The 13479-nt window shown below is 39.7% G+C and overlaps 1 protein-coding gene across 1 annotated transcript in view; it reads left to right on the plus strand.

Annotated features, from left to right (window-relative positions):
• The first annotated feature begins 229 nt into the window (after positions 1–229).
• The window catches only part of dpp10 (dipeptidyl-peptidase 10 (non-functional)), a 260752-nt gene continuing 247502 nt past the window's right edge, over positions 230–13479 (plus strand). Inside the window, exon 1 of the mRNA XM_086266229.1 lies at positions 230–509. Coding sequence (XP_086122355.1) covers positions 450–509 — 60 coding nt within the window. The 5' untranslated portion in view covers positions 230–449. The remainder of the gene's footprint in view (positions 510–13479) is intronic.

The following is a 13479-nucleotide window of genomic DNA, read 5'->3' on the forward strand; positions in this document are numbered from 1 at the left end:
TTACATGGTGGCATTTTAAGTGCATTTGCACAGTGCATGTATATGGGTATTACTTGCCTGCTTTGTGGTGTTTTTAGCCACATTGTTGATTTTAAAAAAAAAGTCAGTTTGGCAAACCTCCAACAGAAGTAAATTATTCTGTAATAATGATGTTGTGATACATCCGAGGTTTTCACCTTCGCCACCCCTTTCAGATTTTTCTGCAGCCGCCCCTGGTCACCAGCCACCACCGGTCATTTGTGCACATACCTACCTACATACCGCGCTGCGCGAGGCACATACAGTGCCTTCAAATGCGGTTGCGCGCTTCCACCGCACGGCAAACAAAGAGCGAAAACAGTGAGCATCCCTGGCTGTAGAGTTGCACCTGCAGGAGGGCTTGCTTTGATTCTTTTCTCGGCTGTTTTGTCTCACTTGGATAGGAGGACAGTTTGTGTCTGTGTCCCAAGATGAACCAAACCGCCACCGTATCGCATCAAGTGAAATGCCAGTCTACAAAGGCCATCAAGGTGAGTTGTATGGATTATTCTTATTCGCCGCGGTGAACTTATTGGTGATTTATCGAACTGTTTGTCGGCAGGAGCTCCGTGACAGCTCCAAACTTCAGTGCGGGTTTGGCGAGCGGGGATGCGCATTGACGCACAGCACTTTGGAGATGGTTAGGGGATATACGCGTGAGCATCCCCGTTACAGCAACATCGAGTTATTAAATAATGTTCCTTTATGAGACATTCAGATATAAAAGAAAGAAAGATAACAGGACTCCAGTGGCTAGGTTTGAACGAGAGACGTCCAGTTTGAATGCCTTGGATGAAGAGTCACACATTGGCGCAGTGGCGAGATTTCATTCATATCACGTGGTGCTTCTTGTTCTTATTTTGTCTGTATGTGCTGACAGTAAATTAGAGGATATCCCTTCGGACTTTAAGGTGGTTGGTGAGGAAAAAATGTGAACATTTGTGCCTTTGAAGGTGCTTAACTTTACCTGTGCACGGTCCCGGGAGATCATCCCGAATCCCGACCTGTTGTCGGGACAAACAAATTGATTTTAAACCTTCTGGAAGGGGGGGGAGTAAGAAGTGCCAGCTCGTAAACGTGAAATCAAGACAGAAAGAAAGAAAGAGAGAGAGAGAAAGAGCGAGAGAAGGGATAGCGGCGTTTTCTTTTCCAGTCACGATCGAGAAACGTCTTCGCTCGGTGGCATCCGCATTGTCTTCGTATAGCGCACCTAAATCTGGGTTGAAGGAGTGTGAAATGTGTGTGTGTCGGTGTGTGTGAGGGGTTGCTTCTCATGCAGCACGCATGTGTGCGCGCGCACGCGCCTGCGTTTGTGTGTGACTCAACAGCTCGGTATCGATTTTGCCGCGGGTTCTGCATCACTTTTCAACCTCCAAGTCCCACCAGAGAAATTTAGCTTGGGGCAAATTTATCGATCCTCCTTCCTACTGTCCCAAAGGCGAGCAATTTAGGAATACAAGGCCGAGTGTTTGGAATTACCCAACTTCAACTTTTGAATTAAACATTTTGTGGAAAAAAAAAATATTTTAATTGAATTCTTGAGGTATTTCACCAGTCTCAGGCAGCCATCATATACTGTATGCACCTGGTGCCGTTTCCTTCTCCGGGACTGTTGAGCTGAAGCCAACTCTTCGTGTGTCATGTGGCTTTGTGCTGCTGATGGAGCTCAGTGCAGGATGCTCATAAAAGCCACTGTGCTGTGTTCAAAATGAGGCTGCTGTCACGTTTTTTTCTACCTTTTGGAGGAAGGGCATAATGGGATGCACCCAGCTGAGTTCAGGACTGCTCAAAATTCAAATACAGTACTCTAGTTCTTTTAATTTGAAATGTTATCTTCGACAAGACTTTTAATTATGTGGTTGGTTGGTGAAAAAGCAATTTTTCAAATTGCTTCTTCACATACTGGCAACCTGAGTTTAAACATGGTTTAAAGGTACTTACTGTAAATTCAAATTTTTTGTAAATTAATTGATCAATGCTAATCAACGCTCAGATACAAAAATACTTCAGTCTTTATTGTTTTGAAGAGGTATCAACAGAAGTTGAACTACTGTAGGCCTGGGCTGTAGTTACATGTAACACCAGTTACTAGAAAATTCTTCTTTTAGCTTTATTCCCATTCTCTCAAGAAGCTTTGCCTTTTCCCAGGTAAATGCTGTCAAAATATAACTGTTAATTTTCCTTGATAAATAAAGGTTAGAATGACTCAGTACACCATCTAGTGGTCTATACTACTATTGTGAGAAAGTACAGCCAGGCTCTAGGTCAACTTCAGTTGGTGTCTCTTAAACACAACACACAGATATTTTTTTTAAAATAAAGTCAAAACAGTCTTCTATTTACCTTCTGTTATTGGTGTTTAGTTTTTAAAGAATTTTAAAACATGAATTTACAATAAGTACCAATAAAGGAAACTGGTTCACTTGAGTCCTGTTTGTCTGCAGATTTGCTTATGCTTTCTGTCAGTTATTACGCTCAGATTCAGTGCAGAGATCTTGGAAGATTGTGAAGTTTTCTCCATGCTATGAGTCAAATGAGGGAAACCTGGTGCATATAACTGAAAATGTCACTACTTTACCAAAGCTCAGCGATGAACCCAGTGAAGCAGTGTATCTGATATGAGAAGCGTGGTTAGAAAGGCCAGTTCATGCTGCGGGCTGCAGACCGGCACATGGTCACTGGACTTGGTCTTATACCACAACAGGAGGTGTGTGTGTGTGTGTTCATGTTCCACATGTGCACGCTAGAAAGCATAACACCCAATAGCCAGTTTTCTTTGCTGAACTACATTAAAAAAATATAAGAAGCTGCAAGTGAAAGAAATATGTTGGTCTGTGAATACAAACGCTGCTGGATAATTGTCTACAATCCAAATAACGAGTTTGCAAGAAATAATGCACAATACACTGACCGGCATGAGATGGCAAACAAAAAGGGATCAAAAGTGAATTTTCCAAACACCACAGTGGCACAGATAGATGGGTCGAGGTGGTAGCACTTTGATATACCTTTGACACGCCAAAACCAAAGAAGCACCGGTGTTTTAATGATCACAGTGGGATGCTGTACTATTGTGCTTGCTGATTCAGTCTCCACCCAGATCCTGGAGTGCTGGGACTTCACTAAACCGAGCCTTCATCTGTGTGATTAATTAGATTTGCACTTTTCCTGCTATGTCCAATCGCACAGTCTAATCACCACACATCCACTGCAGTCTGACATGACTCAGAATTACATAACATAGTCTAACTGAAATTGAGATCACCCCTATCTGGCACACTGGGCACAAGTGGAGTACAGCACATACACCAGTTTATTTTTCTCAGCATATGCACTGTTGCTGTCAGGTCATGCTGGGTTGGACACAAGAGGCTGGACACAATTCCTAACAACACAGTAATGCTAGTTGGCGTGGATGTACGAGGCATTTTCAGGATTTCTTGGAGTGGCGCAGACCAAAATAAAAGTAGAGGGCCCTCAAGAAAATCAGAATATTTGATTACAAGTAAGTATATTGGAGAAGCAGGGTATATTATCGATTTAGTCTTCTGAAAGTGGTGAGACTGCTGCAAACGGTAAACACAATTCTGGGCTTTTTAGACCTTGTACAAAACACTTGTGGGGTTGTTTTCTGGGGTTGGATTTAAACATTTTTAGCTTAGTTTTAACTGACAATACAACATTTCACATTAAGAGGTTTGATACTAGAGTGTCATAACATACCTCCACTTATATCATGCATTTTATTCACTCATGCAGCCAGTCAGACTGGAGCCACCCATCTTTTCCATTTGACTTGAAGTATCTACAAGCTGTCACTAGGATGGGGAGGGTCATTTAGGAGTCACTCACTGATTTAAACCAATCAGGATTGATGAATGTAATCAGAAAGTCATCTGGTGTTTGCAGCCAGTGCAAAGTAAACAGAGTGGGCAGGCGTTCAGCTCACTTTAATTTGTTCATATTGAAATACAGTCTGAAAAGAAGAAAAGGAAAGATTGAATGTTTAATTTATGCTACCATGAGTGTGTCCATTTTTGGAAGTATTTGCCTACAGAGAGTCTACGGACAGGGGTTTTCAACCACTGGAAACATGCTTACATGCAGTCCTCCAAACTACATGGTACTCAATGTGGGTGATGTTTTGCATCAGTTGAATGCTAATTGGTTGACAAGTAGGCTGGAACCGGGAAGGGGGAAACAGTGGAGTTCACCAGGAATGGGAGAAGAGAAAAAAATCCCCAAACACCCCAGATTAAAAAAAAACAAAAAAATGGAGCATGAGAAGAACACACAGGATTTTTTTTTAATTCGATAAAGATTATGACCTGCTTCACACCATCAGAGGTTTTGTTGTGTCACTTGTGGTCTGTCACTCAGCAATAATTGGCAGCCATATGCATCTTTACATTGTATATATACACTTTATGGATGCAGCTTGCTAACTAAGCTTGCTACAGTCTGTAGATAACCCATCACTCCATCTTATTCTCTAATTATCATGCAGTTTGGCTCTAACAAAACAAAATGGTGGAAGCCAAGGGCTAATAATGAGGCTTCAAAATGTAGAGCCTGCAGAGTAGTGAGTGAAATCATGGTAACCTTTGCTTTGTACATCTGTTATATACAGTCCTCAGGCATAGCTAGTAAATGTGGGCTGTTTAGATTCTGTTAGTGTGTGTTATAACGTTAGTTGTTCTAACTAGGATGACTCAATGGCTACAAAGTTCGCACGAGCTGATGAGAAGATTCACCCATATCTTCTGTTGCATGGAGAGCTGCTGTGTACGAATGCCCTGATGGTTTGCGGGAGAATCTGCTTTCTGAACGTCACCGAGCAATGCTTTTCTCTTTTCACACTTTCCCTTTCTTTGTTTCTTTGGGAGATTCTGAGCTGAGGCAGCATTTACGCTCTTTATTGTTTAAAACCGCTGCACATTATAACAGTGGTGAACAACAGCCCGGATGTCAGACACCCCGAGGCATCTGCTCCAGATCAGCTTGATGCTCTTTGCTTTCACCTCTCAATGAACCTGTCTCTATAATCAGTGAAACAAGCAGGGATCATAGACAGGATTAAGTACTCCAGAACTCATCTGTGTTGCGCAAACCTCGCCATCTAATCTCTCCCATGTCTGACCCCCGTCGAGTGGCACAGAGGTCTTAACGGCTTTTTATCATCCTCTTAAATGTGCCCTCTTTGTAACATGGCTGTGTCCTTATGCCACGAGCCAAGATAAAAAAAAATCCAATTAGGAATGAGGCAGCAGATTTTTCGTGGGCCTTAGATCCTGTGGTCTCACCAAGTTTAACATGGCTGGCTAAAGCTCGTGCCATCAGCGATCTTTGGAAGTGTCAGGTCCACCCACATGCAGGCTGCAGTTATAAACCGGGATTGTCAGAGAGGCAGGGAGCTGTGTCAGTGCTCCACTCCTGCTGCATACATCAGTGTACAAGGTCGTAAAAAAGAAGGCGCTATATTTCTCCGGCTGTGCTGTTACACCGTGGACTTGAACTAACTTCACTCAGCAGGGATCTCGACAGAAAGTCTGGGCAAGAGTGACAGTTTTAAGTAAGTGCCAAAGGACTGAGTCTCTTTCTCTGAAATCCCAATTTTAGGATACTGTTTCATGATGACAAGATAAAGTAGATCTGAGTGTGAGTGTGCAGCTGTATCTGACACCCACTACCTTCAAGCCATTTATAGTCACATCACTTATGCTTCTTGAGTGACAAAAAGCCTGGAACTTAAAATTAAAGTGACACGAGTCTTTAAGCTGTGTGCACAAACAGTGTCTACAGTAAATAAGAGTCTGCTGGATGAAAACATCAGCCTAGAGAGAAAGATGACTGAATAGAGTTTCTGAGCCACAATGCATGAAACTCTTTATGAAAAATAGACAAAAACCTGTAAATGTCTGATATTCTGAACCTACACACTGATTTCTGTCACACATATTGTGTCATGCGCTGTGATTATTAAGTTCTAAAGTACTCCCATAAAAAACTAAGCAATACCTGATTGAGATTTGAACAGTTTCAAGGTCATCTGCAGTCTGTTTCCAGCACTGGTGCTAATGTCAGATTGTTTCTGGTGCACACAGTGAACTTGGATCTGATTCACCTTCTTTTGGCTTGTGGTGTTTGGCTTTAGGTTTGCAAACAAAGCCCAAGCCACATCACAAGTATGAGCTGATTCTGAAGCTCAGCTGTTTTAGAACCGCACATCTGTCACTGACCAAAGACATTCAGAAATAAATTTCAATCTCAGATAAAAAAAAAAAAAAGATAGTACTGTGCAGCAATACAGACTGAGCCACGTCTTATTTCTTTATTTTTTGCATGAAAATAAAATATTGCTGCAACAGTTTATTGAAATGTATACGCGTCGGTGGAAACGCAAAGTTTAAAAGTTGATAGGAGCTTGAAAGTCTATATTTCCTATGACCACCTTTATTCTTTAACACAGCCTGAGCTCTCTTAGACAGCTGTCTTGTAATTTCTTTAAGCAGTCTTCAGGAATAGTTCTCCAAGCTTCTTGAAGGACATCCAAAGCTTTTCTTTGACTGTTTGCTGCCTTTTGTGCCATCCTTCATCAAGCTATTGTTGCTATATACCTTCAGTATATTTATGTCTTTTAAACTATGTTCTCTTTTTGTACTTGAATCATTCACAGGTCAGTGTTAAGTGGCTTTACTAACAAACAAACTAAAAACAAGATACAAGGACTGGATAGAAAATATGTGTAAAAGCAACCACTGTCCAAAGAAAACCTTTGAAAGACCTGGGAAGTCTGGAAAAATATTGCACAAGGCCACTTTAAATATTGCATCAAAGTCTGGCTCCTTGAAAGTAAAATAAAAAAAAAAGAGGGGTGGCTCCAGATGTTTGCACAGCACTGTCATATCTTCGGGTCCATATTTGACTGGGCTGTCTCTTTAGAGAGTTAATTTCATTGTGGCTTACCAGTTTTTATCGACTGCAAATTGCAATGATGAGTCTCATTGTGAAAATCATTATTTGGAACGCAACCCCAGTGATATTAAATCACTTGCTCCACATTACACCGGCCAAGTGGAGGAAAAAAACGTTCAGCATAGTCTGTCATGTCAACCATGAATACTGTCTGTTCTCAAAATAGTTTTCATTTCCCCACTGGAGATATATTGGGAGTTTAAACACTGACGTGCTTTGATCCAGCTCACACAGCGCCCTATTTCAGATAAAGTACTTTGACAAGTTCTTTTGCTGCAGCTGAAGTGAAAGCCAGTCCGATTTTAAAGATAAGTAATGAGGACATTGTTGAGACGCTGAGCAGTAATCAAACTCTGGCTTAAGTTGGGGAGGGGGGGGTCTACTTCAGAGAAGTCATTGAACTGTTTAATGTGAAACTTGTCTATCTTTCATAGTGTCTGCCTTCCATGTGAAAAGCCAAATCCCAGTAGATGTTCCATTTATTCAACAGTTCAAGTGATGCTGGCTCGATTACTGCTGGTTGCTCTGTATTGCATAATGTGTTTGTGCTTTGAAAGCTAGACAATTACCAAATGATTCAGAATATTCACAGAGACTAGAAACAAAAACAAAAATGTTTCTTGGATAAACAAAATATCAAATTCCAAAACATCTCACTTTCAGTTACATTTCACATTAAATATACACAACAGCATGCACAGAATTTCCTTCTGAGCTTGCATTTCTGCCTGGAGCATTGTTTGCAGTCACTCCGCCAGCAAACGGCACCGACGGCTCTCATCTCAGTAACTCAGTACCATGGATGCTCGACAACTCAGCCAGCAGGTTATTGAACCTGCGAGGCGTTCCCCTGTTCAGAAGATATATCACATAAACAGTCTTTAAAAACTGCTCGGGACCGGCTCGCTCTGCGCGTGATAGATTGCTGGAATCAGTCTCATAAGAATGATTGCATTGGCTCTTGAGTCAGTGAGTCTATAAATTACAGAGCTATGCCAGCTGATCTCAATATATTCTCCCCTCCGAGTACACCTCTCTGTCCCCAGCCTCGCTGAGGAATACAGCATGTGATAGATGTGTCCCTAATTTGTTTTGTGGTTGAGACATGTCTGACACTCATTTGCATAAGAGTGTTTTCTCCTGAGAAACTTTATTTGTCCCTGTAAAGAAAATTAATTAAACTCGCACTCATGGGACCTATAGAGTGTTTAATGATGTGTTATGACCTCAAACTTGAATATCTCATGAGCAGCTCTTAACAGAAATCGTTTTGTTTTGTTTTGTTATTGCAGAAAAAGCAAAAACATGCTGAAAAACTTAAGGATGAAAGAGTGAAATGAGTAAAAGATCTTCCCTGAGCCAGAGAGGTTTTCTTGGAGGTCACATTTTCCAAAAAGAGCTCAGTGTTCTTGGTGATTAATGGTTTCAGAAATTAAATGTTTCTCTTTTGAAAACACAATCAGAAAGATTGAGTTCACTCATTCTCAGTTTCTTCTGAGTTTAAATGTGTGCTAGAAATGAGAATGCAGTGCAAGAGAAAATACCATTTAGAGACCTCATTAAAACAAAAAGTTTCACAGTTTTTTTTTTCCAATAATAATCTTCCATTATTCCTGTAAATGTATTTATGTGTCTGTAAGATGAATTAAAGTCAGTCTGAGAGATTATCTCAGGGCCAAATAGGCTTTACAGCCCGCTGTGCAGTCAAATTAAAAGCCATAGATATATCATGAAAGTGAATCTTGAGGTGCAGTGTGAGAGTAACATAATGAGGGAAAACACCATCGCTGCACAGAAAATTATACAAATCTTTTTAGTGGTAATGATCATCTGCAATATTAAAGAAAGTACGTTTTTGTTGGAGTGGAGAATGGCAGGTGGGATGTCATGTAACGGTTTGGTGATTAGGATGCAGAAAATCTTTAGATTTACAGATCTAAAGTGTCTAAAGTGGAACCCATATGGCGGTAAATTCTTTTTTGATGCTGTATGAAAACTCTCCATAAGGCAGACTGTAGGTGTTCATATCCCACAGGTGTTGTTTGTTTTTGTTTGCTTTATTATTTTCATCTTTTGTGCTGTCTCCATATGGTTGTACCACATGCTTTCGTCTTATCTGGCTGTCCCGTTTTTGTTTTTTTGGAAGAAATGTTTGGAAACATGGATCTGACTTTGTGTTATTTTTCGGAAATCATCAACTGAAAGCAAACTTTGCAGTTAATCCCTATGTTAAATATAACATGCTGTAGAACAGGAATGGCAGCATTCTCAGACATGTAAATGTCACTTTCTTATAGTGAACATGTTCTGCTTTTCTTTTATTTTCTGTCACACATTTATTTTCCAATTCTACTCATATTAAACATAAGAAACGTAAATATTAAAACACAAGGTTATTAACAGAACACTATGTACTCCTGGGAAAAACTAAGTACAAGTACAAGTTAGTAGCAGACAGGTGATACTAATCAGGGGCTTTTGATTAACTGATTATCAGTAAGTGTGCATACATCTATAAAAGCAAATGCTTTAGCAGTTTCTGTTCTGCCGCATTGAAGTATGTTGACACAAAGCCACACTCTTCCCAGCAAATTTACCTTAAGGTCAGATCGTTCAAGTTAATCAAGCCAGTAAAATGAACTGAGGCAATAAAGAAGCGGTGATACGTGTGTTCTCCTGACCACTGAAATAAAAGTTATGGCCGACGCCCTATTCATTTAGATGGGTGATTCAGAATAACTGCACAAACAGGGTGCAAAGATGGCCAGAATAAAGCTGGAGTAGCGGTTTGGATAATGCTAAGAGAATGGGCTGTTACATCTATAAAGGTAAGTCCAATAAACAAGCTATAACTACCATCATATCAGTCACATGTTTTTCTTTTCTTTTTTATTTCATACCACTTGCAGCTATTTTCTATTAAACCACTCATAAGCAACATTACAGGGAGATGCAGCACAGTCACTTAACACTTAACATGATCACAAGAACATTTTACTCGCTATATTGCCTTTGGGATTTCTTAACTGAAGATATTTAAATTTGAAAAGTATTGTATTTGAAAGTCTAAATCCACCATTATGTTCCCCAGTAAGAACCTCATAAGCAGTTTATGATGTCCATTCTCATACAAACCAGATTTGGGCTCAAGCACACATGGCTGGAACTGAGAAGTTTCCATTTCAAATCAAGAGAGAAAAATAGTGCTTGTGGTTACTGCGTCCTCCTCTTACTGATGAAAGAAACTATGTTCTGCTTGGCAAAAGATGGAGCAATCAGAAGAAGGTGGGCTTTTGGAGAAGGGCCTTCAGAGTTCCAGGATACAGTAAGATAGATATGAATTATATTGAGCCATGAATCATGCTAAGCTGCTGTAGTAGAGTTGATTTGAAGCTGGAAATGAATACAATGTTTCCAGTACTTACTATGTTCATGTTAATTTTTCATACACAAGATTATGTATGAATGAATGTTTGAACCTGATCCAGAAGGGACACATGGAAAACCTACTGAAACCTGATATGAATACATTAATTTTCAAAAAAAGAGAAACCTGATCTGAGTGAGACCAAAGCACAGCCAGACCCGATATTCAAGGATAATTGGACTTAATCCTTCATGCAGTAGACCAGAACAGATGCTTACATAATGAGCTAATATGAAATCATGGAAACTAAAACAATTCATTTATATATTTCAAAGACGAAACTGCCAGACCTTCAACACCAGATGGAATAATCATCTTTTAACATTGATAAATTATAAATGAAGTCCTCATTATACATGAAAGAAGATTATATGGTCTATTTGGATCCACACAGGTAAACTGGTGCCTGGCAGATCTGTGGCAGCAAAACGAAAACCATTTCTTGAACATTTTCTACATTTAAAAACAGGGAGCTGACCTGAGATCCAGTCTGATTCAGGTTGGGTTGAAAACCCCTGAAGACCTGTACAGTGTTGTTGCATCAGTGCAGTGAACCAAATCAAATTTTGAGAGGGGATTTATGAAACTTTCAAAAAGCATTTTCAAAATATGCATTGCACCTTTCAAAACTGAGAAATTGTGTCATAAGTGTGAATTTCTTTCAAAAAAATCCCAGTGAAAAATCAATATATGTCAAGAGGAGCACACAAGAAAAAAAAAAGAAGAACCATTTCAGATAGATCCAGATCTTTCAGTTTGAACAAGACGTACACAAGTACACACAGATGTGAGAAGACCATAAAATCTGTGTAGGCTGAAGTGAGTGTGACTTGTAAAAACAGATAAATGCTGAATCCATGAATTACAAAGGAATTCATCGTAGCTTGCAGTCTATGATGTTGGAGCAAAAATATAATTATATATTATATATAATAATTAAATGTAAATATAATAAACTGATGAACTCAGACACTAAACTTACCAGGAATTTCAGGGCACCTTTAGCTTTAGGCTCAATATGAAAAGTGAAAAAATCCCTCTTTCAATTCACCATTCTTTTTTTCTCCACATGTTCTTTTCTCTAGTCAAAGTCTGATGCCTAAATTACCTGAAATGCAGAGTTCATCCCCATCCCTATTTTGTGGCTGCCTCCGGAGTGTTCTTTTTGCTTTAAAGCGGTCAGGATTCTTATAGTTATTGTTGTGTGAGACCTTCTCATCCTTCTATGTGCATATGTGGAGGCAGAGACAGCAGCAGCAAGACCTCAAATATGAAAATGATTAAGACAGAAAAAGTACAAAAAGGAGGAGATGTGAAGGTGTGATGTGAAGGTTGCTGAGTAGCAGATGTAGAGGAATGGTGGGAAGTACAAGACATCTTAAATAGAAAAACCAAATGGATGTGTGGTAAGAAAGCAAGCACTGAGATACACTGGATTAATCTATTCTTTGTGACCTGCCAGAATTAACTCTATCATTAAATGCAAACAATTTTATCCAATTCAAGGTTGTAGGGGGACTGAAGCCTATCACTGCTACCATAGGCCAGTTATACACACATATCAGTCTGTCACAGGCTAAAACAGAGACAAACAACCATTTCCACCCATATTCACACCTTTAGGAACTTCAGAATCACCAGTTCACCTAACCCCATTAACTGCATGTGTTTGGACTGTGGGAGGAAGCCATGGAACCCAGAGAAAACCTCAGCAGATTCAGGGAGATCACGCAAAGATCTCAAGGACCTTCTTGCTGTGAGGCAATAATGCTAACCACTGCACCTCCATCTTGATCGTTGCTGTATTAAATTTGTTGAGTTTCAGGTGAATTTTTAGACCTGGTATCACTTGATTGGAAATAAGAACAACCCTAGGTTTCTCTTCAGCACTGATGCCAGGCTGACAAAAAGTCAGAGTGCTGTTGTCTGTTGTCTAGTAATGACTTTGTGAATTTATTTACAAATAAAAAACTATTAGACAAAAAAATTAATTTGAACATCTAACAGATGTAAAATTATGTACATTAACTTTCAATATCATTGATATTTAATTAGACTGTTTTTTAAAAACTTTTAAATCTCAAGGTGGTTTACTGCTGGAGATTACTTCCTGTTATAAGGGAGTTTTTCCTTCCCACTGTTGCCAAGATGTTTCCTCACATGGGGGTCATATGATTGTTAGGGTTTTCTGTTTTCTTTGTATTATAGTAGGGTCTTTACCTTACAATATAAAGTACCTTGAGGCAACCGTTGTTGTCATTTGGCGCTATAGAAATCAAATGTTTCCAGTTGGAAATGTTAAAAAAAGAGAGAAAAAAATGCGCCTTCCCTCTTGAGTCAAAATCATTGGTTTCTCTGCAGTAACTCCGTCAATGAACAGCATGCTGTCTCCTAAAACGTTTTTAATGCAGTTTTGGTAGCTCCAGGCACAGAAACCACGTTTTAAAGTTCCAGGAAAGGATATCTTAAATTAAATTTTTGTCCAGTTAAACATACATATTTAATTTATATGTGTATTTATTTATTCTTATGTTGAAGTATTTTTTACAGTAGGATTGGTGAACCTGCCTATGGGTCACCACCTCAACACAATGACCTGTAGTGGTGTCGCGTAATTACACTCTTCCATCTTAAGCTGTTTGTCAGTCAGAATGCATCTACAGATACCTTGAGTTGAAATACATCTTTGAAAAACAACAAACATCAGATTTTCAGGTGATACTTCTTAAAATTTCACTTCATCTTTGCAGCACGGAGGAAAAAGAACAAATCTTTTCTTTGTCGAGGTAAAAGGTGAACAGGAGAAAGTGGATTTTGTCAGCAGATGATGAAAGGCTTCTTGTCGGCTTCTGGTTGGATTTGCTCAGCAGTGTTGACGTTGGACTTTACAGAGCTGTTGTGTTTTTGGAGTTGGGAGATAATAATTAGGGGAACAGCTGGCAGAGTGAATCAGAGGAGAACTTTTTGAAGTGAGGTCACGGCCTGGTGAGACCTCGTGCAGAGAGGAGGGAGCAGCCGCGGTTCCGGCTTTTTCTTGTTAACAGTGAGATTTGATGTGT

This window comes from Aulonocara sp. 'chitande type north' Nkhata Bay, linkage group LG16 (genome assembly GCF_057382095.1).
Source record: "Aulonocara sp. 'chitande type north' Nkhata Bay isolate Kocher_YH1m ecotype deep benthic linkage group LG16, A_spYH_male_GT1.1, whole genome shotgun sequence".
In the NCBI taxonomy this organism is placed as follows: Eukaryota; Metazoa; Chordata; class Actinopteri; order Cichliformes; family Cichlidae; genus Aulonocara; species Aulonocara sp. 'chitande type north' Nkhata Bay.